General features: G+C 39.6%; 3 protein-coding genes and 1 pseudogene across 6 annotated transcripts in view; 2 read left to right on the top strand and 2 right to left on the bottom strand.

Annotated features, from left to right (window-relative positions):
• The first annotated feature begins 552 nt into the window (after positions 1-552).
• Positions 553-7870, top strand: LOC145467386 (uncharacterized). 2 transcript variants are annotated; one of them, XM_081450946.1, is made up of 3 exons: positions 553-1309; positions 3273-3317; positions 3954-7870. In XM_081450946.1, exons 1-3 carry the CDS (start codon positions 689-691, stop codon positions 4377-4379), a joined length of 1092 nt encoding a protein of 363 aa, XP_081307072.1. In that variant the 5' UTR covers positions 553-688; the 3' UTR covers positions 4380-7870. The 2 variants fall into 2 exon arrangements, with proteins under 2 accessions (XP_081307072.1, XP_081307073.1); XM_081450947.1 differs by lacking the exon at positions 3273-3317 and having other exon boundaries at positions 554-1309.
• LOC145467347 (kelch-like ECH-associated protein 1) lies at positions 7867-18096 on the bottom strand. The gene is made up of 6 exons (XM_081450898.1): positions 17433-18096; positions 16298-16480; positions 15601-15793; positions 9435-9707; positions 8993-9065; positions 7867-8400 (listed from the first exon to the last, which is right to left on the bottom strand). Exons 1-6 carry the CDS (start codon positions 18009-18011, stop codon positions 8010-8012), a joined length of 1692 nt encoding a protein of 563 aa, XP_081307024.1. The 5' UTR covers positions 18012-18096; the 3' UTR covers positions 7867-8009.
• LOC145467400 (uncharacterized) lies at positions 9716-14681 on the bottom strand (annotated as a pseudogene).
• A 38-nt stretch (positions 18097-18134) lies between the features above and the next one.
• Positions 18135-24226, top strand: part of LOC145467321 (rapamycin-insensitive companion of mTOR-like) — a 45206-nt gene continuing 39114 nt past the window's right edge. For all 3 annotated transcript variants that reach the window (XM_081450870.1, XM_081450872.1, XM_081450871.1), the window contains exons 1-5: positions 18135-18243; positions 18320-18370; positions 21673-21770; positions 22681-22742; positions 23803-23934. In XM_081450870.1, coding sequence (XP_081306996.1) covers positions 18225-18243; positions 18320-18370; positions 21673-21770; positions 22681-22742; positions 23803-23934 — 362 coding nt within the window. In that variant the 5' untranslated portion in view covers positions 18135-18224. The remainder of the gene's footprint in view (positions 18244-18319; positions 18371-21672; positions 21771-22680; positions 22743-23802; positions 23935-24226) is intronic.

Consider the following 24226-nt stretch of genomic DNA (forward strand, 5'->3'; position numbering starts at 1 on the left):
CTTGTGCGCGCGCAGCAAAAGCGCGCGCGAAAACTGTGTTCGGCCACCTTAGATAGGCTAAGGGTTTTGAGAAGTACTGGGCCGCACATCGTCGCCCAATTTTTTTCTGGGAGTACGCCCCGAAGCTAAGAAGGGGCGCCGATACGGCTGCTGTAACAGAAAATTCTGCCATTGAATAAAAGTTGTTACTATTGGCCTGTGATACATTGTGATTGATATTTCGTCCAATGTAAGGACCGTTCAGTTAGCAAATTCTCAAAAAGATAAGTCATTTTTTGATCCGACTAGTTCAGACCTTTGTACTGTGAGACGGTGTTGTGCCTGGGGTCTTGTGAGAGGCCGCTTTTGTTGATGGGCTCATTAAACTCCATGTTTATGTCACGAAACGCAAAACTGTGGTCTGTTACAAGTCAAAGAACCCTATTGAGCTACAACTTTGTAAAACATCAAGTAAAGTTCTGACACTAAAAACTCAGGAGGATTCTGGCAAGCTAAGATAAACGTCAAACTTTACCGAGAGAGGACTGGGTCTAAACGCGCTTTCTTCCTTGTAAACAAGGATTATTTGTGTCTCTCATGTGTGGAACTTTACCACTCGTGATCACGTCCACGAGATTTTAACTAAACGAACCACTGAACTTCGACTTTCCTCGAAGCTCAAGACCTGAAGGGAAGCATTTTAGTCGAGATGTCCTGCATCGGACAAACCGTATTTCATTCGGTAGAGACAAATCTGAGCTTGTTTTTCAGCAAGCATTCAATGCTTAGCGAAGCACTTTCATTGTCGCCCTTGGTACAGACCACAGCAGGTCAGTTGATGAAGATTTTCTGTGTCGCCCGTAGTTTCTCTACTTTTCGACTTGCTTTGAAAGGGACAACATATCTTAGTGCTCGAGCAAATCAAATGTTACAGCAGAATTGTGGATACGATTATCAGGACAGAGAACCGAAAGAGAACATACACCTTGGCCTTAAGTCGAGAAACGCCAAGTTCACTCCGAGCTTAAATACATGTATCACCGCTGAAAACCTCTTTGACTACGGAAGATCACGATTAAAGGAATTGATTGAGGAAAACACGCCAGAAAGCCTCCAAGAAAGCGAGTTACTGAGGATTTTTAGATCGGCTGTAGGTTTACCTACAGATAAACGTCTCGGGAACACGGAAGGCATTCACAGCTGTCAATCGTTGAATGACCAGGACAGCATTTCCACTTCTTTCTGGCATGTTGCTGAGGAAAGGTGGAAGGAAACAACGGAGAAGCTTTCTTCATATACACCAGAAAAGATGCTTCACAGTGCCATAGAGGTACTTCAACGTAAATGAGGTTCATGCTGGGGTTGTGAATGGCGCTCCAAAAAAAAATCAAAATTTTTCGGATTTATAGACTTTATGATCACTGTCTTGGAAGCCATTTAGATGGGTAGGCAACAGCGTCAGAATTGCAGCGTTTTAATGGGAATCCAATGGCAAATAATTTGAATTAAGAACAATTTATGAATAGAAAACAAAGGATTGCATCGGCCAAATTTGAGGGATGTATGACTGTGCTACAGAGCATCCATTTTTTAATTTTCCATACATTTGTCTGTATTTTTTTTTCTGCGAGCTTGCACACGGCTTACAATTTTGTGCCAATTTGCAGAAAAAAATCAGATGAATGTGTAAAAATTAAAAATGCGACTGAATGCTTAGTACATGTAGCCCAGCTGTGGTCAATGCAATCCTCTAGTATCTTTTGCTATTACCATCAGATTCCCATACTAACATTGCCATTTCTGATGTTTGTTGCCTACCCATCAAGACGGCTTCCAAAACCAAGAGAAGGTCTATTACACAGGTTCTGCCATCCCTAACTTTTTGTGGTGTGTTCCCTAAGTCTTGAATTCTTTTGGGAGGATAAAATAGTCTTGGGCTTGCCTAGAGATATTAAGAAGTAGAAAACATGTACCGTGTTTCTATTGAGTTATAGAAACACAAGTGGAAGTTTGGGAGAATGAGAAATGCTGTGGGAACACGAGCCACAGGCGAGTGTTTCCACAGCTTTTTTGAGCTCTCCCAAACTTTCACAAGTATTTCTATAACTCGATAGAAACACAGAGAACATGTTTTCCATTTCTTTTAGAAAACACCACGATGAAAAAAAGGAAACAACTTGTTAACTTTGATTATCAAAATGTAAATTCTCTTTGTTTGCACCATCATTACACCAACAGCTTGTGCTAGTTCCAGAGATTCCAACCCCTTTTGAAGGAAAATAGGGAGACTCTTTTAGCATCGAAGACGGCAGCCTCTAGGGGGGTTTGGGGCGATGCTCACCGGGAAATTTTGCAAATTTAAGTTTTCTTCAATGTCTTTTCCTGCATTTTGGAGCTGCTAAATGGAGTAAGACTGCTGGCCTGATGAGTCTGCACAACACATGGCGAGAGATGATGATATGAGAAGAAAGTGTAATACATCGCAAAAAAATACTTAAGATTAGCATTTTTTTCCTTGTTTTCACAATTTTATTATAAATTGGGAGAATTTGATAAGAATCGGGAGAGCGGGAGGCAACACATCAGATCGGGAGTCTCCAGATCAAATCGGGAGGGTTGGAATCTCTGTAGTTCTGTGTTTCTATCGAGTTATAAAAACGTGATATTTAAGTAATCAGTGCGTGTGTTTTCTTAGGACTGTTTTCTTAGGACTGTTTTCTAAATATCTTTATTTAGTCTTGAATTTACCATTTGCCACTGCTTTGAGTAGAATGCTAGTTCCCATTTTATTGTTTAATTAGAAACATCATTTGATAGGTTTTTGGAGGATACTTGTTGCAGACACAGTGGTCTCCCCTCCTCCCACTGAGTTGGTCATGGCAGGTTGGGAGTGTGGAGTGGGTACAATATCCTATATTAGTATAATTTCCAGAGGTGATTATAGGAATTGGATATTCTGATTGGTTGAAAAGCTCATCATATGACACTATATTCATCCCTTTAGAGCTTGGTTACTAAGCTCACCATCTTTGCCATCTTGGGAAGTAAACATGGCAGATAGTTGCTGAATGTAGTTTTCATTTATTTGAAAGACGTCACTCCAAGTCTAGGATATTTGAAAGGATGGAGAATTTTAAAAAATGACTGCTGTTGCCCTTGGACCAAAAATCTTTTCAAGAACTCGTGTTCAAGGCTTTTAAGAATCGTAAACGCAGTGGCTGTGTCGATCACTTGCAGGTCAGGTCGATTGACCAAAATTTGTTTTTCTTCAAACTAAAGCTACTCATTTTTAGGGGATGAAGACAACTGTGAATGAAGTCAACAATGATAAAAGGAAGGTACTGGATAAATTTATTTTTGTAGTGTTTCACTCATTTGTTTTACTGCCGAACTTGATGAGTAAATTGATTGACAATCGATGTACATATAAGCTTATTATTAAGACTACGACTGTATATGTGTATGCACATGAACAATTGTGCCTTTGTTTTTATGTGTTAGTCTGTTATTTTGTAGTCCTTGATATTCACCTCTGAAAATTATACTTAAAACAATTGTTCATCTCAGGCTCAGTGAATATTGGTGAATATTCACCTTGACTTTGTCTTGGTGAATATTCACCGATGTTCACTTCGCCTTTGGTGAATAATTGTTAATTATTCAACTGCATGTTGGCCTAATAGTCAGCATGGTGGTTTCTGGATCAAGCAGTCCAGGTTTGAGCTCTGACTGGGGTCATTGCGTTTTGTCCTTTTGGATCTTTTTTCTCTCAAACTTCCTCTTTCCACCCAAGTGTGTAAATGGGTACTGGAAAATTTAATATAGCCCTGTGATGGATCAGCATCCCATGCAGGGGGTAAGGGGGGGGGGGGGGGAGTGCGGTGTAAGCTTTATGACTTTTAGTGATTCAGTAGGTGTCACTGTAACACCTTGACAAAGTCAAATGATTGCTGACATATTATTACACTTTGCAGTTAGCACAAGAAAGGGTGAAGGATTTTATGGCCAACAACTCTCTGGTTTCACAAGTATTAGAAGCTGGAGATCTGCTAACTTCAGCAAAACAGTCTATCAAGAATGAGGCTGAAATTCTGTCACAGCTTTTGTGCAAGGGGGGAGAGCATACGCTTTCTGGTGTGTCAGAATTTTTGAAAAGATACCATGAGAATCAAAGCACTCTTGAAACACTGTACAACTTAGTAAATGAACACATTATCAGCCATCTAGCTTGTGAAGGAGTGGAGTTGTTTTTGGAGTATATTTGGACAATGAAGCCTGATTTTTATGAGGAGGACTTTTTGGCAGCAAACATGCAGCACATTGACGATGAGGGATTTTATTTCATGGCAGAAGAACGTCAAGTACCAAGGCGGTCAATTCTGTATATTGGTGCAAGATAAGCTACAACAATAATGATTAGATTTTTTCCAGATAAAAATGACCATGATCGTTATATTTTAGGTGATATTGGGTGCTTACCAATTTGTCAGAATAAACCAGTTGGGATGACCGTTGATTGAAGGTAAAGGTTTTTCCAAAAATTAGCAAACCAATTGAAGGAGATGGCTATACCAATTTACAATAAATTTAGATTTCTCATAATATTATAATTATTTTTGGCTGATGACAGACTGGAAACTGGAGAATTAAACAGGTGGTAAAGAAATTATTGCTGTTCTGTTATAAACGGAGAAAGAGGACTTCCTCAGGAGGTTGTCTTCAATTCCCAAACAGATTTTCCAGAAAATTAATATAATTACTGTTCCATTTGCCGTTCAACCAAAATTTCAGGATGTTGCGGCTAAGTGGCAAGCACCTGTGGTTACATTTAGCTGCCAGTAAGGAAATGAAAAGACTAAAAACTCTACTGCCCAAGTCTTACATTAGCATAAACAATGCTTGCTGAGGTTAGCTGAGTTGAAACTTTCCGTAACATTTGACATAACAAAGGGTGCAGGACTACTTTTTTATGTTTAACTTAGTAGTAAACATCCATGGCAGCAATCTTCTGGATCATTTTGGAGTCTCCCAGATTCAGACCATTTTTGCCAGTCTGTCAGAGGAGTGGTCCAAACTCCTGAATACAAAGGAAAGTGCTGAAAAATTATGTACAGTGGTTGCACACTTTATGAACTGTATAAATTCAGGATTGAGTCGGTGAAGCTCTTTCTTGGTCTGCCATTTTTTCAGAGTCAACAAAAGGTACGTTCTCGCAAATTGGCAATTGTTTTTTTTTTTTAGGGTTCTTTTACATTGGCATCACCGAGTTAAAGGAGGTCTGTTCACCTAGAATCTTAGATTAGAATGACTAAATTAATGCCCTATTTATTACATAACTGTGCTTTTCAACATCATGAACTATAATCCTTGAAATTTAATTTTTAACTGGCAGTTGCTTTTTTCACTGCAATTTGCATGTTTGTAAACCAAGTTTACAGCAATAAAAGAAAACCTGTGACATAAAACTGGAAGCTGGATTAGCAACCTTTCCTATAGGATAGGAAGAAAAAGATTTTTAGAAAAAAACAAAAATTAACTGCACATTTAAATTTATCTAATTTTGTGGCCAGGCTTATGCTAAACAGCCAAGCTAACATTGACACATGTTAAGTGGAAAGAGGTACACACAATGCCTTGCCTCCTGTGGTGCAAATGGTGGATCCCACTTTGAACTAGATATCACACTCTCTAGTGGATGGTGTAGTCTGTTTTGTTGTAAGTTATCTACTGGATGTGAATTGCCAAGTGGATAGTGTTATCCACCCTTTGAACAACTGGGCCCTGATCTAAATGAAGACCATAATTGGATTATGCCTGAAGAACAGAAAGCTTGGCCTGGAGACTTGTTTTTAAGAAGACGACTTGTATTATATCTAGTTGATACTACTGTAAAAGTCATGTAATATATTTTGCTTTCATAGAATGTTTTAATGTATATATTTTATTGAAAATTGCCATTTTATTTTAATGCCAGTACATGCTGAAAATAAAGAGTTACTATTGTGCCCACCATGTTGGTGTATAACTTGTTGCGACTTGTCAGTGATGCTCTATGTTACTTCCTACACAGTGTGCAAACAGGCTCACCTTTGAGTCATATGTGTGAGCGGCAAAGAGCGAGTCCATGAGCGAAGTGATCAAGCGGGAGAAGTCTGGTGAAGTGGTGCCTTTTGCTTCTTTGTTACCCTAACGTGAGCATGCATACAGGCTACTTCCTACATAAAAACTTCTTTTGATTTGTGATGCGGGACAAGCAATAAGAACGTCTGTATAGGAGGCTAGTAGTACCAGTATATTTGATGATGAAAAAAGAAACCCTGATGAATGGAATTTGTTTAACATCTCACCAAATTCTCATTCTAATATCAACAGAAATATATGGCAATCAGTAATGAGAAAGAATTAAATAATCAATTTGAATGGCAGTAGAAACTAGAGCATAGCTCACAGGCAATGTGTGATATTACTAAACAGCATTTTAAATATGTTAGCGCATACCACAAATACAGTTTATTCAGTCTGGTTTTATTTACCTGCAAATATTTTACTTTATTTACATCCAGTCCAATTTTTGTTCTAGTTTATATTAAATGTATTGTTTATATACAGATTTCTGTCTCTCACTGTGTGCTACTGTACATGTACTGTACTACTACACTGTAGAAGCATTTCACACCACTAGCTATAGACATCTTTTGTAAAGTTTCATCTAATTCAGCTATAGAGGTGCCATGTTAAAGCTTCAATAAATTATCTCTCTGTTGAACCTCAATTTAACAAACCTCTATACAACAAAGTCCTCGTTATAATGAACAATTTTCTTCACCCTATTAACAGTAAGATATATGGAAAGGAACCTCGATACAAGGAAATCTCATTATAGTAAGCACATTTTGCCAGTCCCTTGGTCCTTCGTTTAAGGACTATTTGAATTTTTTCTCAATAAATACCATCATAGGCATGCAAAGCACACAAAAGGCTATGAACATGTGCCCTCTACATGGCCAAACTTGTTCCCACCTAGTCTCTCATCTTTCCTCCCTCCAACATTGTTCCCAGGGTCTCTCATATTCCCACCCTCCTGGAGAAAGAGGGGGGGAGGGGAAGAGGGTGATACTTTCAGGGGGTTGTTACTTTTGGGGAATAAAAAATATGATATAAAGTTGCTGCGACTGAGCTTACAACGTAAAGATGGAAACTTGTAAATGTAGTTCTTGAAACCTGAGATGAAATTCTTTGTTCCAGTTCAAATTTATGTTGCTGCCACATGAGTGGGCTCTTGATATCTGAACTGTTGTAAGTGGTCAGCAGAAAAGCTACAATGGGTGACAAAAGCATTGAGACACTGCTATTTAGATGAATTACCAACCCCTCCCCCCACGACAATGTTGGATTTCCTTTCCCTAAAACTTTCCTCTTTCCTGTGCAACATTGAAAGGGGGAGGAGGTTCTCTTCTCTATGCCAGTAAACCAAGTTTGAAATGGAATAACTGAAATATTGAAATTAGCACTCAGTTTAGCCTACTGTCTCAACTTCTTTTGTCGCCCATTGCAGTCAGATACCGTAAACTGTTCCTACTTAATGGCCCACTGCTATGTTGGCCTGCTCTATCAATAACTTGGTGCGCTGGTCGAGTTTTCAATTTTTATTTGACGAAGCATTCCTGTTACTTGGTGAAGTCTCTACTATGGGTTTTGTCTTAGCAGTGCTCAGCATGAACTGATGAAGCACAAAATGACATTTCACAATGCTTGCTGTACATTGTAGAGCTAGTGTCTTAGCTATCTTGATCAAGTTACTGTATGTTACACTCACTTAACCATCAAAAGATTGGAAACAAAAATATACCATTGAATGTTGGTCTGGCTTTGTTCGAGGTGGGGGGGGGGGGGGTGGGGCTGAAGGTGGGGTCACTACTTTCGGGGCATTGCTACTTAGCAGCCACAATTTTTTGACTTTACTTCCAGGGGGTTGCTACTTTTGGAATTTTTTGGTACCTATGGTACTATCTAATAAAGTTGTCCTGTCATCAATTAAAGGCTGGTTTCCATCCCACTGCAATCCCAGCTCCACTTCTTCCCAAATTCATACTGCTAACCAACTTCCAACAATCTTCATCGGGAATGTACTCCTCAAGAGTGTTCAAAAACCCTTCTCCATCATAACCTCCGACCACGTAAAGTTTACCACAGAGGACAGTGGCACTGAGAGCACTTCTCCTGTGTATCAGAGAGGAAATAACTGTCCATTTATCAGAAGATGGATCATAACGTTCTACGCTGTTTAGCTGTGTTTCACCATTGTATCCACCAATGGCATAAACATAGTTGTTCAATGACGCAGCTCCAGCTCCACTGCGATGCTCAACCAGTGGAGATACCAGCTTCCATAGATCAGTATCCACGTCATAGCATTCAACACTGAAATGAAATTTCAATCAAGAGCCATCAGTTGTACATTAAATTTCTTTACTAAATTATATTGAAGCCATATTAGGGGTTTTTGAGATAGGGGTTAAAAGTTAATGGAATGCCTGATATTTCTGGGGAAAATTAATGGAATATAGGACATTAAGATCAGATAAAATGAGATATCGAGAAGGAAAATCTTTAATTTTTGAAACTGGAAATTACGGAATACAGGATATTTGGGCCAAAAACTACCAGGATGGGGGGTACCTAACCCCACTAAATTATGGGGTCCCACTATTTTGAAAGTTAGACAACCACAAGCAATTAAGTGGGCAGGACAGGCACCAATCATACATTTTTTTTCTTTTGCATGTGATTTCTTATTAAAGAAGAGCATAATCTGTGAGAACACTCCTTTATGTTTTTTGACCCCTGCATAGAAATGCCAAATGAATGATTTATTACTATATGTACCATATGCTTCTGTCCTTCTTTGAGTAATAGCATCCCTCACAAAAATGGTTCACTTGGCTTCTTCATAGTCAAGTCATACACTGTCAAACAGATATGTTACCTCACTTTAAAAGAAGCATTCACCAACCTTCTTAGTCTGTTTCTTCCATCAAAACCACCTGCTGCATAGAGCTTTCTACCAAGCACTGCAACGGCAACACCTACCAAAGTCAATTTATGTAATATTAATCAAATACAAACACTAATTTATGACAGGAGATTCAACTACAGGATTACCAGACTCAACAAAGTGACGCTGGGGTACATTTTTCTGCAGGAACAGACTGTTCAGCATCACCAAAAGAGAATTAGGCTCCTGCAATCAACAGCATCCTGCCATGGGCACAACTGTATGAACATGGTACCACAGGAAGGCCAAGCACAATTTATTATGACTACCCGGTACATGTGTCAATTTCCACAATGATACATGCTTGAACTTACTTCTGTAGTAGTAGTTTATGAGTGATTCATCCAGGACATGATCTTTATGTACCTAATTGACATTGATTCTAAAATTAAATATATACCTATCCTGGGAAAGTTCAATGGCATAACAGTTGTCCATTCATCCTGCTTGGGGTCATATTTTTCCACTGAAGTATGACAAGTGTTGCCATTTCCACCACCAATGGCATAAATAAATCCATCAATGGTTGCCACGCCTAACCTGTTGCGTGGTACACTGAGGGGTTTAACTGGCCTCCACTCATCTCGGAGAGGATCATATCTATCTACAGAGGCAGTGTCAATGTTCCCTGATGAGGTGTTATTGCGACCACCAATAATAAACAGCATGTTATCTGTGAATGTAGCAATTAAATAGATCTCATTAACTAGTAAGCATGAGGCCCAAGGTCTTGACAGTACTGATGCTAGGGTTGTCAAATGTCAAACCATCTACCAACAGAAATCACCTCCAGCTACACCATTATCCCAACCAGCCACCTCTGCTGGGCTATTTGTCTGATTCTTCTAATAATGTGGAAAAATGAGAATTATACTAGGGCCGCGAAGTGGCCTGAAGTTATAATTCAAATTATATGAACAGATGAAGTGAGAAATACATGAGACAACCAATGGTAGGAATTTCCCAGTTAATGCTTCAAACCACTTTTTAACACCATCAGAAGGGCAAACCCCCCTAAAGAAACAATCAAAGGGGCCTGGGTATACCCACAAGGCTCTGGGACCTAGATCTTGTGGTCTCGTGATGCTTTGGTGGCTTTTTGATGCCATGGAATAGACAGGCAAAAGAGAGACTCCATAGGAGGGAGGGAAGAAGGGTGGGAAGCTCATATATTTCTCACTTCATCTGTTCATATAATTTGAATTATAACTTCATGCCGCTTCGCGGCCCTAGTATAATTCTCATTATATTTCACAGACTCCGTTCGAAATATATGAGACAACAAATGGTAGTTTTCAACGCTGCTACTAAGAGCAATAAAACAGCCATGGTTCCACATAACAAAACATTTAAATTATATATATATAATATATAAATCAAAACTCAACAGGAGAATAGCTGAGTTTACAAGTAGATCTACTTCAAGGATAAGAACCCAGTAGCAAAGTCTGAAGTAAACAAGGGTTTATAGTAAAATGTTCTGAAAATTGAAGCAGAAGACCATTCGGCCATTGACATGAAAGTCGGCAGCGGGACAAATGCATTGACAGCTGCTGTCGTAGATGCACCACGCACAGAGTGAGCTTTAAAAACGTGACTGTCTATTCCTGCTGCACTCATAAAGGTTCGTAGCTAATGCCCCAACGATGTAGAAGTGACCTGTTTGTGGGGGCGTTTAAATGAAATAAACATTTTATCGGGAAGATAAGACGGGATAACGGGTCAAACATTCCTGGATGATTTTAGATATTGTCTAAAACAATCTATGGGACAGAGCTTCTTGTCTTGGTCAAAGCGGGTAAAAAAATGCTTCCGCTGGTTTATCTGCACTGCCAGTTTTTCTAGGGACGGTGAGTTTGAAAAAACACCCCTTCTGGAAGGATGCTGCAATGTCTGAGATCCAGGGAAGCCAAGGCAGAAATCCGTTCAGGACAGATTAATGCAAACAGGGTGACTAACTTCATTGAGATAGCTTTAAGTGATAGGGTGCTGTTTTTCCCCAAAGAAATCATGTATTTAATCATAACATCAGCATTCCAGGTATGGGAATACCTGGGCTTTGGAGGACATTTATTGGGAGCTCCTTTAAGGAACCTAGTAACGTATGGATGCTGACCCATTGAAAAAGCCGTCTATCTTTGGATGAGTTGACGAAATAGCAGAATGAAGGACGGTAAGTGATCAGTATGCTAAGCCTTTGTTAAAGAGTTCTCCTAAGAAAATTAGAATGTCACTTATAGATGACGAAAGATATCAATTTGCTGTCTAGTGATACGACGAGGTGGAGGTACGAGAAGCTGCAATGAGTAGATCGGCAACGTTGTTGGAATGCCCTCAGCTTGGAAACGTTAGTAGAGATGTGAAACACAGCCAAGTGAAGGCGAGGATACATTGGATGAACTCGGTTCAGGTTGGTTGGGTCCGTTAAGAGGGTTGGACCTTTCGTTAGCAACACTGGCTGAGATATAGAAGTCTCAGCAGAATCAGCCACCAGGGCTGGGCTTGCCAAACTGGAGCAACGAGAATTAGTTCTGTTTGGTCGATTGTTACCTTCGTCGGGGTTTTGAATATCAGATTGAAGTGGGGGGGGGGGGGGGGGCATGGCCCCATAGAGGAGCCCAGTTTATTGTAAAGGCTTTGTGTAGATGGCTCCAGGGTCGGGTCTCCAACTGATATAATCTATGAGTTGGTTGGTTAGATGACTAGCAAGCAGATCCGTCTGACAATTCAGCAAAAAAGGCTGAATAATTGTTGGGACCAACTTCCACTCGCTCTTGTCCTTTAATTCTTTGGACTCCTTGTCCGCTGAGAAGTTGTCACTTCCTGGGATGTGAGAAGCTATCAAAAGGATGTCTCTTTCCTGACACCAATCCCACATCTCTAAGACCAGAGTCATAAGTTGGGGGAATGTGTACCCCCTTTGTTGTTGATGTAAGCAATGGCGGTAGTGTTGTCTAGCCAGAGAGATACGGTTACACGAGACTTACCTTTGAGACAGGTTTTTCAGTAAAGCCAAAAAAGGACGCCTTTAGCTCTAGATAATTGATGAGTTCGAGAGACTCTGTTGTGACCATCCTTTTGCACCCCAACCTTTCTTGGATGCGTCAGTTGTGATCATATCTGGTGGAGGAAGGTGCACGGGATTGCCGTTTGCATTGAGGGTGTGTTTCAACCACTAAGCACATTCTACTTTGGCACTCGGTGACAGGCCAATCAAAGCGTCGGAAGACTCCTGGTTCATTTGTAGGCCTCTTATCAGATGTGACTGCAAGTGACGAAAGTGTAGTGGAGCTTGCCAAATGGCTGGTCTCGAGGACTCTAACAGGCCTATTAAACTTGCTAGGTTTTGCAATTTAATACTTTGAGAAACGAGCAGCTGGCAACAACAGTCTAGAATTTTGTTGGCCTTTTCTGCCGGGAGTGATATCATAATGCACATTGAGTCGATTTGGAAACCTGGGAAGGTTATCACTTGTGTTGGAATCAGTAATGATTTCTTGAGGTTTATTTTTCAACCTAGGGACTGAAGGAGAGTCACTACCAGCTGAGTATTTTTCACAGCTACCTCCATTGTAGCAGCCAAAAGAAGAAAGTCGTCCAGGTAAATAAAGACTTGAATGGCCTTCTTCCTCAGGAATGGGGCAACAGGTTTTAGAACTTTCGTAAAAATTCTGGGGGCTGAACACAGGTCGAATGGAAGGGCTTTGAACTGGTAACATGTTCCCTTCCAAAAGAAGTGAAGGAACTTTCCGGAAGACTCGTGAACAGGCACAGAAAGGTAAGCATCTTTTAAATCTGTGTATATTTGTTTAAAATCTCTGGTAAAAGTAATGTCTTTAGGCAACTGAGGTTTTCCATCTGGAAATGCTCGTTTACAATGAACTTGTTCAAAGAACGTATCACCGGACGCAAAGATCCTTTTTGAATACAAGAAACAGGCAGCTGTTAAAAAACTGTCTCTGGTAAAAGGGGTCTTATGTATGGCCCCTTTTTGCAATGACTCGTTCACTTCCTGGGATATTAGGAGTGCCTCCTGACCCGATGTTAGGATAAATGGTGGAGACTTTTGAAAAGGAGTTTTGAGGAAACTTATATTGTAACCTGAAACAATTGAGAGAATCTAGGGGTCCGATGTTAGGGTTCTCCAAGACACCATGCACTCTGGGAGTCTGGCTGACGTCCCTTCCGGGGAGGGGGATGAAAAAGCCGTTTTTTGAACGAGGCCCTTAGTAATTTGACTGAAATTTAGAAGGGTGGGAATACCCAGTGGATTGATACTTGTTAAAGGTGTCTCCTCGATGTCTACTTTGAGACTGGGCACTATTACTACATCTTTAGAAAAGGATTTCCCCGTAGTCTGTGCCAATTTTTTGATGAGACCCCTTGACAACTCGGCCTGTTTTGAGGCCAAGAGGGGGAAATCATCTCCAAATAACCATGATTTTGCATTAGGCAGAGGTAGCTCCACGAGGTTTGTCCTCGAACGGTTTATGACTGCGAGGACTCTCTGTCGTTTCAGGATAGACAGTTGAGCGTTGGCTGAGCCTAAAAGGCAAAGAACTTGTTCAAAAGCTACTTTAATTTCCTCATAAAGTGGAGCTGAATCATTTTCGATACAATCATGAGGGCCACAAAGTGGGCCCGTGGCAATTAAGAAAGCACACTGAACATTAAACATTTCCTTATCCATTTCTTGTACAAACTTTTTCACTTTAAATTGTTGCTCGAGTTTTAGAGCAGAGAGTGCATCCACTTCAGGAGTTGCCCAGTCATCCAAAATAACAAGAGATGGCTGGTAAGATAAAATGTAATTTTCTCCAAAAAGTGGTATCCAGAAACTTGGAGAAAGAAGCTGATTGTTTCCAGGAGGTTGACTTGGCAACTGGGTCAAACGGCCCATGATCATCACTAGATTTCGTTGAGTTTTCAGCTTCGTCAGATGTCTTAATAGACTCTGTTGGTGCCTTTGTAGGCGCTAGGGGTGCCTTAATAGGCTCTACAGGTGCCCTAACGGGCGTAGTAGCAGTCTTAAAAGATGCTTCGGTTGCCAAATATTTGCTAATCCCAAAGCCTGACGTTTCACCAGCCATAATCGACAAAGCATCATCATCAGTATCTGCAGTAGTTTCTGGCTGATTTGCAAGGGACTCAAATGAATCTCTTCAGTTGGAAAGACATTCAATCGACTGAAGAATCTTCTGAAGGGAATCGTTTTCGTCCTTGCGCCGTTTTGGCAGGGACCCTTCATGATGTACGTCGGGCGACGAAACAGAGTTTTGGCGGGAAGATGGCGACCGAGAGCGAGACCTTTTTCGTGACTTGTGTCTACTATGGGACATGTTCAGCGATTTCAAATATCCTGAAGAGCAACAAATATCACCTAAAAGAAACCTACTGTGTAAAAATACAGAGGCAAACCCTAAAAAACGGTTAGAATTTGTAAAAAAGCAGGGCAAAAGCAAAATACTTACCGAATGGTTTGAAGCACAAGGCAAAAAGCCACCGAAGCATCACAGGACCATGAGATCTACAATCTTGGACAGAATAAAATGGAACAATTATCCCCCATCCCCCCCAAAGCAATGATGAAGGCGCGAAGGAGCAAAAGCGCGCCATTTTGGCATCATTGAAAATGGGGGGAGGGGTGGTCCAGATGTTCCATTTATTTTGTCCAAGGTTGTAGGTCCCAGGGCCTTGTTGGTATACCCAGGCCCCTTTTATTGTTTCTTTAGGGGGGTTCGCCCTTCTGATGGCGTTAAAAAGTGGTTTGAAGCACTAACTGGGAAATTCCTACCATTTGTTGTCTCATATATTTCAAACGGAGTCTGTGAAATATAATCAGCCACCAACTCAAACAATTAAGAGTGACAACCCTGTGTGAAGATTTATAAAAATATTACTTTATCTAACCACATACTTTATCTCAGATCATACAGTCCTGTCATAAACTACTAACAGGTATTACTGTATAACATCAATAATGCAAGCGAGTAAGACAATGAGTAAGTATGTACTAGATTACTGGATGTACTAGTAAGGACTTTCCACACTTGTCTGCAATCTGGATCAAAGGGACATAAAGTTTTCTAAAAGGACTTTGAGTGGGTACCCAAGTTTTACATGACTTGTGCAGTTTGTGGATGTGCCTGTGTCAAGAATAGGATTAAAATAATGTTCTTGGATCAGTGAACTCACGTCTAAAACTGCAGCTAGCCATCATTGTAAACTTTAAACATCTAATCAACAATTTGAAAAAACGAATTCAAAGATTTTTTGTGCTCTCAGCCCTGGCCATTTCTCTTTTGGTTTTGTGCTCGCATGCCACTCTTTCGTGATATTTTAAATTCAACAGTTCAAAGATTGAAGAAAAATACAAGAAAAGGGGGGTGGGGGGGAGGCTATAAATAGTCTAGTTCAAACTCGAATGGTTCAATCTCAAAATTAAGCAACCGCATGTGGCATCTCCCATGTTTAGAAAATACTGTACATCAATTTAAAGATGACATTTCTAAAACCTACTAAAATTAGGATGAAAAAAGAAACAAAACAGGAAAACTATAACTTGCCAACATAAGCAGCTCCTAATCCACTCTTAGGGACAGACAGTGGAGAGAGAATGGTCCACTTCACAGTCAAAGGATCAAAACATTCCAGAACGTCAAGAGATCTTCTCAGGTAACCCCCGGCAAAAAACATCACAGTTGGACCAGGGGGGCGCCTCTTATGAATTGTCCTGAGAGTAGACACTCTCTTTGTGTCCTATCAAGAGAAGAACAAGTTTTGACACAGTGCCTAATACATGCATTGCCTAGTTTTGAAGTATTTTTTACTTTTTAATAATAGTTTTTAGTTGCAGTATGTTGTTTTCCAGCTATTTGTTGTATAGCACTTTTTATCACCAAACATAAGCAACCATTAAGTTAAATTAAATAATCCTAATTTTACAATTATTTATTATAATATTACAATGTATTATTAAATGAGATATTATGATCTTCTGCTCTGGTTGCTGATGTGTCACACTCAAAAACCTATAATGGTGAAATTCACAACAGAAAGGGTCTGATAACATGGGATTCTGTATTAAATAACCATTTATTCCTCAGTCTTTAGGGATAAATTCTTAACTGTTGACATATCATAAATCCAAAATGACAGGACTGCATATAAGTCTTACGGTGCTCAGATTGAGATCATCTATATCAAAATTGTAACTGTGTACTGCATAAACTAGATAATACTTAGAGATTTAAAGCTACTTACTGAAAATGCATCAATCAAAACTTGCTTGAACTCTGATCTCAACCCTTGTTCACAACACTGGATGAGTGACTTAAGGTACGAAGTGGAAACAAAAGGGACTCGTATATAACTTAGGAGATCCTTTAGTTCTGTTGTTCTGTCCTTGATATTATGTGTAACCCATCTTAACAGGGCTGCCAGAACCTAATGTGTAATAAATGAAAGGAATCAATTCACCAGAAACAGAGATGTGATCATCTAGGCCAACTCTCCCACATTATCCAGGAGTCTCCCAGGGATGGACAGAATCTCCCTGTCTCCTGCCAGGTCATCAAATCTCTTAGATACTAAGGAGAGCATATAAAGTACTTTTTTCACACATATTTTGGACACATTTGGGCAAAATGTTTGCAATATTTAATGCAATTTTGCAGTTGAATGATTGGATCCTCTTTTTTAGGATCATGAAAATCAAGGTAGTTTTTTGTAGTTTTTCAGAGGTTCTCATTAGTATGAAAAGCACCCCCCCCCCCAGTTTTTTCACACCTCCAATCCCCATTTTAGGCCAAAAAAGGCCCATCCTTATACCACCCATTCTCCTCTTTTCCAAGCAGGAAAGGGCTCACCACCACTTTGCCCTTCCCCCCCCCCCCCCCCCCCAGTAAATGTATATAATATCTGGCAGGAATTTTCTGGCTCAAACCCCAAAGGGAGTCAGGATTCTCTCAGAAAACTGTCTCCTTCCTGGAACAGACAAGAACAGACAACGTCTGTAGACAAATACCATGTATACTTTCATGCCAGATAAAGGTGACAGTTTTTCACTCTAAAATCAATGAGCGATGAGGGCTATAAGATGAGAAGGGATTGAGATGTGACAAGGGCCAGGCTTGTTCTAACCTGTCTAATTTATACCTCTCCTATTGTGTTAAAGATTGCAGGAATAAACACTTGTTGAATCCTAAGAGAAACCACAGACTGTGAGCAATCTAAAATGAAGGTTACGTTTTATACATAATACTCTACAAATTTGCTTAACAGCTTCAACATGTTACTTGTCCTGCACTTTTTTCTTCTGACCATGTGAAAAATCAGATTAACAGGAAATGGTAACAGGAACTGATCAAGAAATAGACTCTAGTGCAGCGCACCTCACCTCATCTTCCGACTTGACAAAAAGTTCATCACGACTAATAAAATCAACCAACCGCTCCCTGGACAAGTCTTCAAACTCCTCGCTTTCTGACACTTGCAAAAAGTGACGAAACATAAACTTTTCAGCTGCCTTGGTTAAATCAACACAACCGTAAATCTCCGCGAAGTCTTTAATGCCAATGCAGTTCGAGGGATCAAGCTGTGATTGTAAAAAGTCGCAACAAGCCTTTTTGACTGGACAGATTTGTAATATACAAGCCACAGGTAGCAAATATTGTACATTTTCTTCAGTAATCTTAATCTGTGCAGTGTAAGCAAATTCGATCAAAAGTTCAACGCTTCTTGGATCCATCGACTTCAATGTGATACTGTTTTGGCGACTTTCCACGACGTCATTTGTAAACATTGCGTAGAAGTATGGGCTGAATGAGGCCAGGACAAGCTTATGAGCATAGATCTCGAGTTCTTCGACACGAAGAACGATGTCACACAATTCTCTCCTTTTTCGTAAATCGTTCATAACACCGAACGCTAATTTCATATGCTCTTCTAAGAAAACATTTTCTTCCATAGGATCCATTGCGAATACACTAATATTTTACAACATTGGTGTATATTTCTCTTGTGCAAAATATGTTTTGACTCCACTCCTCGTTTTTAGTTTGTATAGTGATTGGTAGCAGCCTCTGTTACATTGCGGGCGTTTTCCACTAAGCATGCGCTGTTGAGGAAAACACCATTGACCCGAGAGTCACATTGGTGGCAATTGTGCGTCTTGAGCGCAGATTTCAGCATGAGGAGGAATTTTTCAGGTCTGAGTGAAGTCTTTGCAAGGTTACCTAGAGAGTGTGTTGTTGAGCCAGCTGATCTGCGTGTCCTTTTTTGCAGGCGGGAGGTATGAAAACCTCGACGAACCAAGCCCTCTCGATCTCAGCCGTGGTAAGTAAATTATGTTTATTTTTGGCCAATAAGGACTTCATGAAGTCGAAGGGCTCGTGGCTGTTTGGCTTTCATGTTATGCAGATTTTGTTTTAAAGCACAAGCGAAGTCGACTAAAGCATTTAAGCTTATATTTGAAATTGATCAACAATTTTCAGCTGTTTGTTTGTATTGGTCTGTGTTCGAGAATGGTTGATCATTTTCTGGGGTCTGACAATACGTAAGCTTGCTTCTTGGACAATATGCGATATCGGCTTGTGAGCCCTCAATCGCTGAAGATTAATTAAGTTTATAATTAATCACAGCTGTTAACGTGTAGTGATAAACAGCCTTTCACAGAAACTAAACCACCTCTATGAAAAACAAAAATTAAGTGCCTGGAAATGTTTACAAGCACCCAGCTGTCAAGGTGAGAAACGTTGACATTTTAAGACCTTTAAAGTGCCAGTTTTTTTTTTTAAAGTTTCCTTTTTCAGTACAAAGAATGCTTAATTTATTAACATTATTTCATATAATCTTACCTCTCATTTGGTGAAGGGACATCCATTTTGTTTTTATTATATATTATAATATAGATAAGACCCTGCAGGCACTCTTATTGGTCAAAAGCCCATGTTTTATCAGAGTATAAAACATAAAAAAGTGTATTTTATTGTTTTTCAGCACATTACATCTATATCATAAAGCAAATGAAGAAGCCTAAGCCATGTATTACACCGTGATAAAACACTCTGGACATTTGAGAACACTCGAGAAATGTAGAAAACACTTAGGTGGCTTGTGTTTTCTACATTTCCTTTGTGTTCTCAAATGCCTGTCGTGTTTTACTGTGCAGTGTAATACCTGGCTTAGGCTTCTTTATTTGTTAAATACATAGATTTAGCCAAACTTAAAAGTGGAGCTCCTGGACCGTGTTGTTTAAGGCCTGATTAAGCTAACCCAGAATAAGCAAGAATTTTCATTTGAATTTTGTAACTTTGCAGTGAGCTTTTCTGTATATTGTTTGTCCTTCTGTTTGAGTTTGAACAATCTCAAAATGCACAAAACATAAGCAGTGAAAAATGTTTGTCTCCAAGAAAAATTTATACTTCGGTTAACTTTTAATCCTGGGTTAGGGTTAACCGGCTTCTGAACAACCCGGCCCTGTTTACATGAAGTTAACCTGACATGAGCCAGTCAGACACTATCTTACCCTTAACGGCTTCAGAACATGTTTCCAGGGCATTGTCCTGGTGGCTTCTGCACAAATGTGTAGTCTGTAACAATTATTTAGTTTTACCTACTGTACCTTTACCTTACCCTCCCTTATTGCGAGAGGATTAGCTCTTGTACTTTGTCAGTAAATTGGTGTCTCTCCTTGTGATTCGTTCAAGTCTACCTTTGTCTTGGCTGATCCGGTGTAGGGTGAGGAAATAAGTAAGGCTCTGCCAATGTGTTTGGGTTCTATGCCATGTCGGTGGGGAGATAAGTGCAGCATGTGGGTGTTTGACTGTGTGTGTATTTTGTTCTTGTTATATTTATCTTATTGTATTACTTCTACGTTTACTATTTCCATGTAGAATAATGAGATTAATAAGTTATGATATTGGACCTACAAAAAGACAACTTTTGACAGCTTGTTAACAACAACAACAACAGATAACAACAAACTGAACATCATTGATTTCTCTAGAATGTGCTATTCATCAAACATGGATATGCAAAAGTCATTCAGCGTACAATGCTTTGTTAATGTACTTAATATTGTATATTGAAGAAGTTAAAATAACTTCAACAACTGATACTTTAACTGAAGAGTTAACTATTTCTCCAGCTCATGAAAGTCAGATAATTGTTGTGCTATTTCTATTTCCTTGGAAGTAATTCCTATGAATTGTAACAGGAAGGAAAAATTTTACTGATCTCTTGACACACAATGCCTACAGCTTCCACTTAATGATATAATCACTAGTTGAAACTTTGCAGTCCTAACTTTTGACCTGCTCTAGAGGTTATAATTTCTTAACAAACAGCTTTCTAGTTAATTTTCAATTAAGGAGTGACAACAACTTTTTCTTGGAAGTAAGTAGGAAGTGTGCTAAGTGAATTTCATTTTGATCAAATGGTCTTGGTTAGAGTGTGGTAACAAATAGGGGCCTTTATGTTGTGTAGATAATTTGTTCTTGGAGGTGCAGTGACCTGGATCAGTGGTCCTGGTTCAATTTTACTTCAGATCAAATGGTCTTTGGTTAGAGTGTGCTGACAAATAGGGGCCTTTATGTTGTGTAGATAATTTGTTCTTGGAGGTGCAGTGACCTGGATCAGTGGTCCTGGTTCAATTTTACTTCAGATCAAATGGTCTTTGGTTAGAGTGTGGTGACAAATATGGGCCTTTATGTTGTGTAGATAATTATTTTGTTCTTGGAGGTGCAGTGACCTGGATCAGTGGTCCTGGTTCAATTTTACTTCAGATCAAATGGTCTTTGGTTAGAGTGTGCTGACAAATAGGGGCCTTTATGTTGTGTAGATAATTTGTTCTTGGAGGTGCAGTGACCTGGATCAGTGGTCCTGGTTCAATTTTACTTCAGATCAAATGGTCTTTGGTTAGAGTGTGGTGACAAATATGGGCCTTTATGTTGTGTAGATAATTATTTTGTTCTTGGAGGTGCAGTGACCTGGATCAGTGGTCCCGGTTCAAACCCTTAGAGGTGCGGTGACTCCAGATCTAGTGATCTGGGCCCTGGCCAGGATTATTGCATGGTGTTTTTGGGCAACACACTTTACAACAGTACCTCACTCCACTCAGGTGTATAAGTGGTTACCAACAAATTTAATACTGGGAGGTCACCTTGTGATTGTCTAGCATTCCATCCAGGCAGGAATAGTTTGAAATACTCCTAGTTATTTCATGCTAAAGAAACTGATAAGCTCCAGTGATATGGACCTTTTTAAAGATTTGCCCTGAGGCAGGTGGGTATACAAAAGAACACTAGGTCCCCTACTCACTTGGCCTAACCAAGAGTTTACATATCCCCAATACAGTACTGGAATGTACTTCTCATCACCTAGGAGAGGAAGTGTAGCTGGAAAGTGTTATCGTAATATGACAAAATAATGGAGATAATCTGTTACTGACTAGCATTTCATGCAGGAGGAGCACAGATACCATACATGTGGTTACATCATGCTGTAGAAACAGTTTAAGTTCCATAAGCATGGGATACTCTGGCCCAAGCATACATAGACTACCTAATAAGATATTGAAGGGATCAATACTGGCTTCACTGTTATGGAAGTTATCTTATAGTGTCTTTTACTTGCAGATCCTGCTGACAACATGAAAGACCTTTTGTACCAAATCACCACCAAAGAGATGATGTCCACAGTCAAACGAATGGGTTACATCAACAACTTCACAAAGGTATAATTTATCAGTGTGTACCACATACACACTCTCAACACTAGATTCATTTATCATACTTTTTGTAGGAGTTGCTGCAGTGGTCTTATGGTTGACATGTTAGTTTCTAGATCTTAGATCAGCTGATCCTTAGTGAGCGCTCATCTGGGAAGCTACTGTAATAGTTCTTTGACAAAACTGTTGATTCTTATTATTCCTCTCTCTTTCCAGGAGTGTGAAATTTTATTACTCCAGATGGTACCATTTCATCCTCATCATTCCTTATAGCCCTCAGTGGGCCACAGGGCCACAGATCATACTATTTGCTAGCTAGTAATAGGCCTTGTGCATGCATGATTATGTTAGTTGTTAAAATTCACCCCCAATCCTCATTTATAGGCAGAATTTCCTTAAAGATTGTATTAAGTGCCAGCTCTTGTGTGTTCTTTTGATCTTTGCTTCTTCTGGAGTTCGTTCATGAGCAACAAACTAAAGCAAGGCTTGGGGGTGAAATTAGCAAGTGTGAGGTAACATATTTCAGAACTCTCAAGTTGATTTGTTGGTAAAGAGTGAGATCTTTGATGGTGTAGCTGTTGTTTGTGATGCTGCAGGCATCACCCTGCTAGGGGGTTCTGGGGGCATGTTCCCCCAGGAAATTTTGAAAAATGGAAGTAGCTCAGACGTGTTTTCGTTCATTCTGAGCAGAAATGTGATGCTGTGAAAGCAACTGTTTAGATCTCAGAATTTTCTTTTTATTGGATGATTTGTTTGGGTGAGTCTCACGCTCAATGCTTGAGACTTGAGAGCTCTGCATAAATCATTTGCATAAGGGCTGTATGATGGATGACTCTTAAGACAAAATCTTTATTTTTCTTTTGGATTTTTTAGACTACATTATGACTCAAATGTACTTTCAATTCCTTTTCAACAGTTAATTCAAAATGTGGGTGAGAATGCTAACTTTGGTTACTCTCTGGAGGAGATCATTAAATGGTAGGTGACATAATTACTCTTAAACAACACAAGCGTCAATGTAAACATCTACAATGTAGGCAAGTTCTTTCAAAATAATTCTTCTAGGTGAATGTCTTTCAGTGCCAGAAACTTCTTAACATCCAGTCCTCTGCCCCTTCCTGTGATTAGTATGGGTAATCAAATGTTGAAATTTGAAAATAAAGGAATGAAGGAATGAAGGAATGAAGGAATGAAGGAATGAAGGAATAAAGGAAATAATATATCGCCCATTTTGGCAAAATTCTAATAATTCCCAGGCCTTTAGGTGAGGGGGAATTACATGTATTAGAATTTTGACAAATAATTGAAGTGAAGTTATTGCTTACTTTCAGTATACCATTTGATTACCTTTTTTATAATTTGTTTATTGTGTCAAGAAATTTACCACCAAATGTTGCCATGGTAAAGGTAAAGTCTGCATATGAGCCAAGTGGCCCATCAGGCCGGAGCTTATCCCGGTTTCTGTAGCATGAAGCAACTAGGAGTATTTCTACTCCCCCCTGGATGGGATGCTAGTCCATCGCAGGGTTACCCCCAGCATTAAGTTCGCCGGTACCCATTTATACACCTGGGTGGAGAGAGGCACTGTGAGAGTAAAGTGTCTTGCCCAAGAACACAGCACAATGTCCCCGGCCAGGGCTCGAACCCGGACCACTTGATCCGGAGACGAGCGCACTAACCATGAGGCCATGTTGCCATGGCAAGTTTTTAATTATTTCATATGTGTGAAACTATAAATTAATGCTGGAATTTTGTGCCAACATTAAGGCTCGAGTAAATTGTTTCCCATGAATGTTATTAAGTGCTCTTACAGAAGTTCTTAATTAATCTAGCAATAAGTCCATGTTACAGCTACATGTAAGTATTGTCCACATTGTTATTATTTTTAATGCTTCTCTTCTCAGTTGAAGCTCTGTATCATAATGAGTAGGTAGTCAATAGAAATATTTTCAAACTGCATTTTAACAACTTAGTTTAAGAAGATTTTGCAGGATACAAGGACAAATTATATTTCGCTTTTTGTCTTTTTAATTTGTAGCTTAATGCTGCCTCTAGTTTCAACAGCAAAGGAATTGAGAGCAGCAGGACTGAGAGCATTTCGTCATCTGTTTTCTGACGAGAAAACTCTTTCTAAAATGCTTGAATTCAGGATTGACATCTTCATTGTCAGGTAAAGTGGTTTTAAAATACTACACAATCAATGGAATAGTTAGAATTAAGGGAAGCCTGTGGAATTTTTGATGCCGAATGTGTAACATTGATATAGAAGAGGATAGTCCAGACTTAAGTGTTGTCAAAATACACATTCAATCATAAAATTACCACAAAGTTAAGGGGAAAGAATATTTCAGGGTGCAGTTTAATTACCTGAAACAATTCACTGTGAACGTAACATACCTCTAGATCCCCCTGCCAGGTGTAGGTCAGCTCTGTTCTAAAAAGCTAGCTAGAGGGTAGCAAAG

This window comes from Orbicella franksi, chromosome 14, assembly GCF_964199315.1.
Source record: "Orbicella franksi chromosome 14, jaOrbFran1.1, whole genome shotgun sequence".
NCBI classification, from domain to species: domain Eukaryota; kingdom Metazoa; phylum Cnidaria; class Anthozoa; order Scleractinia; family Merulinidae; genus Orbicella; species Orbicella franksi.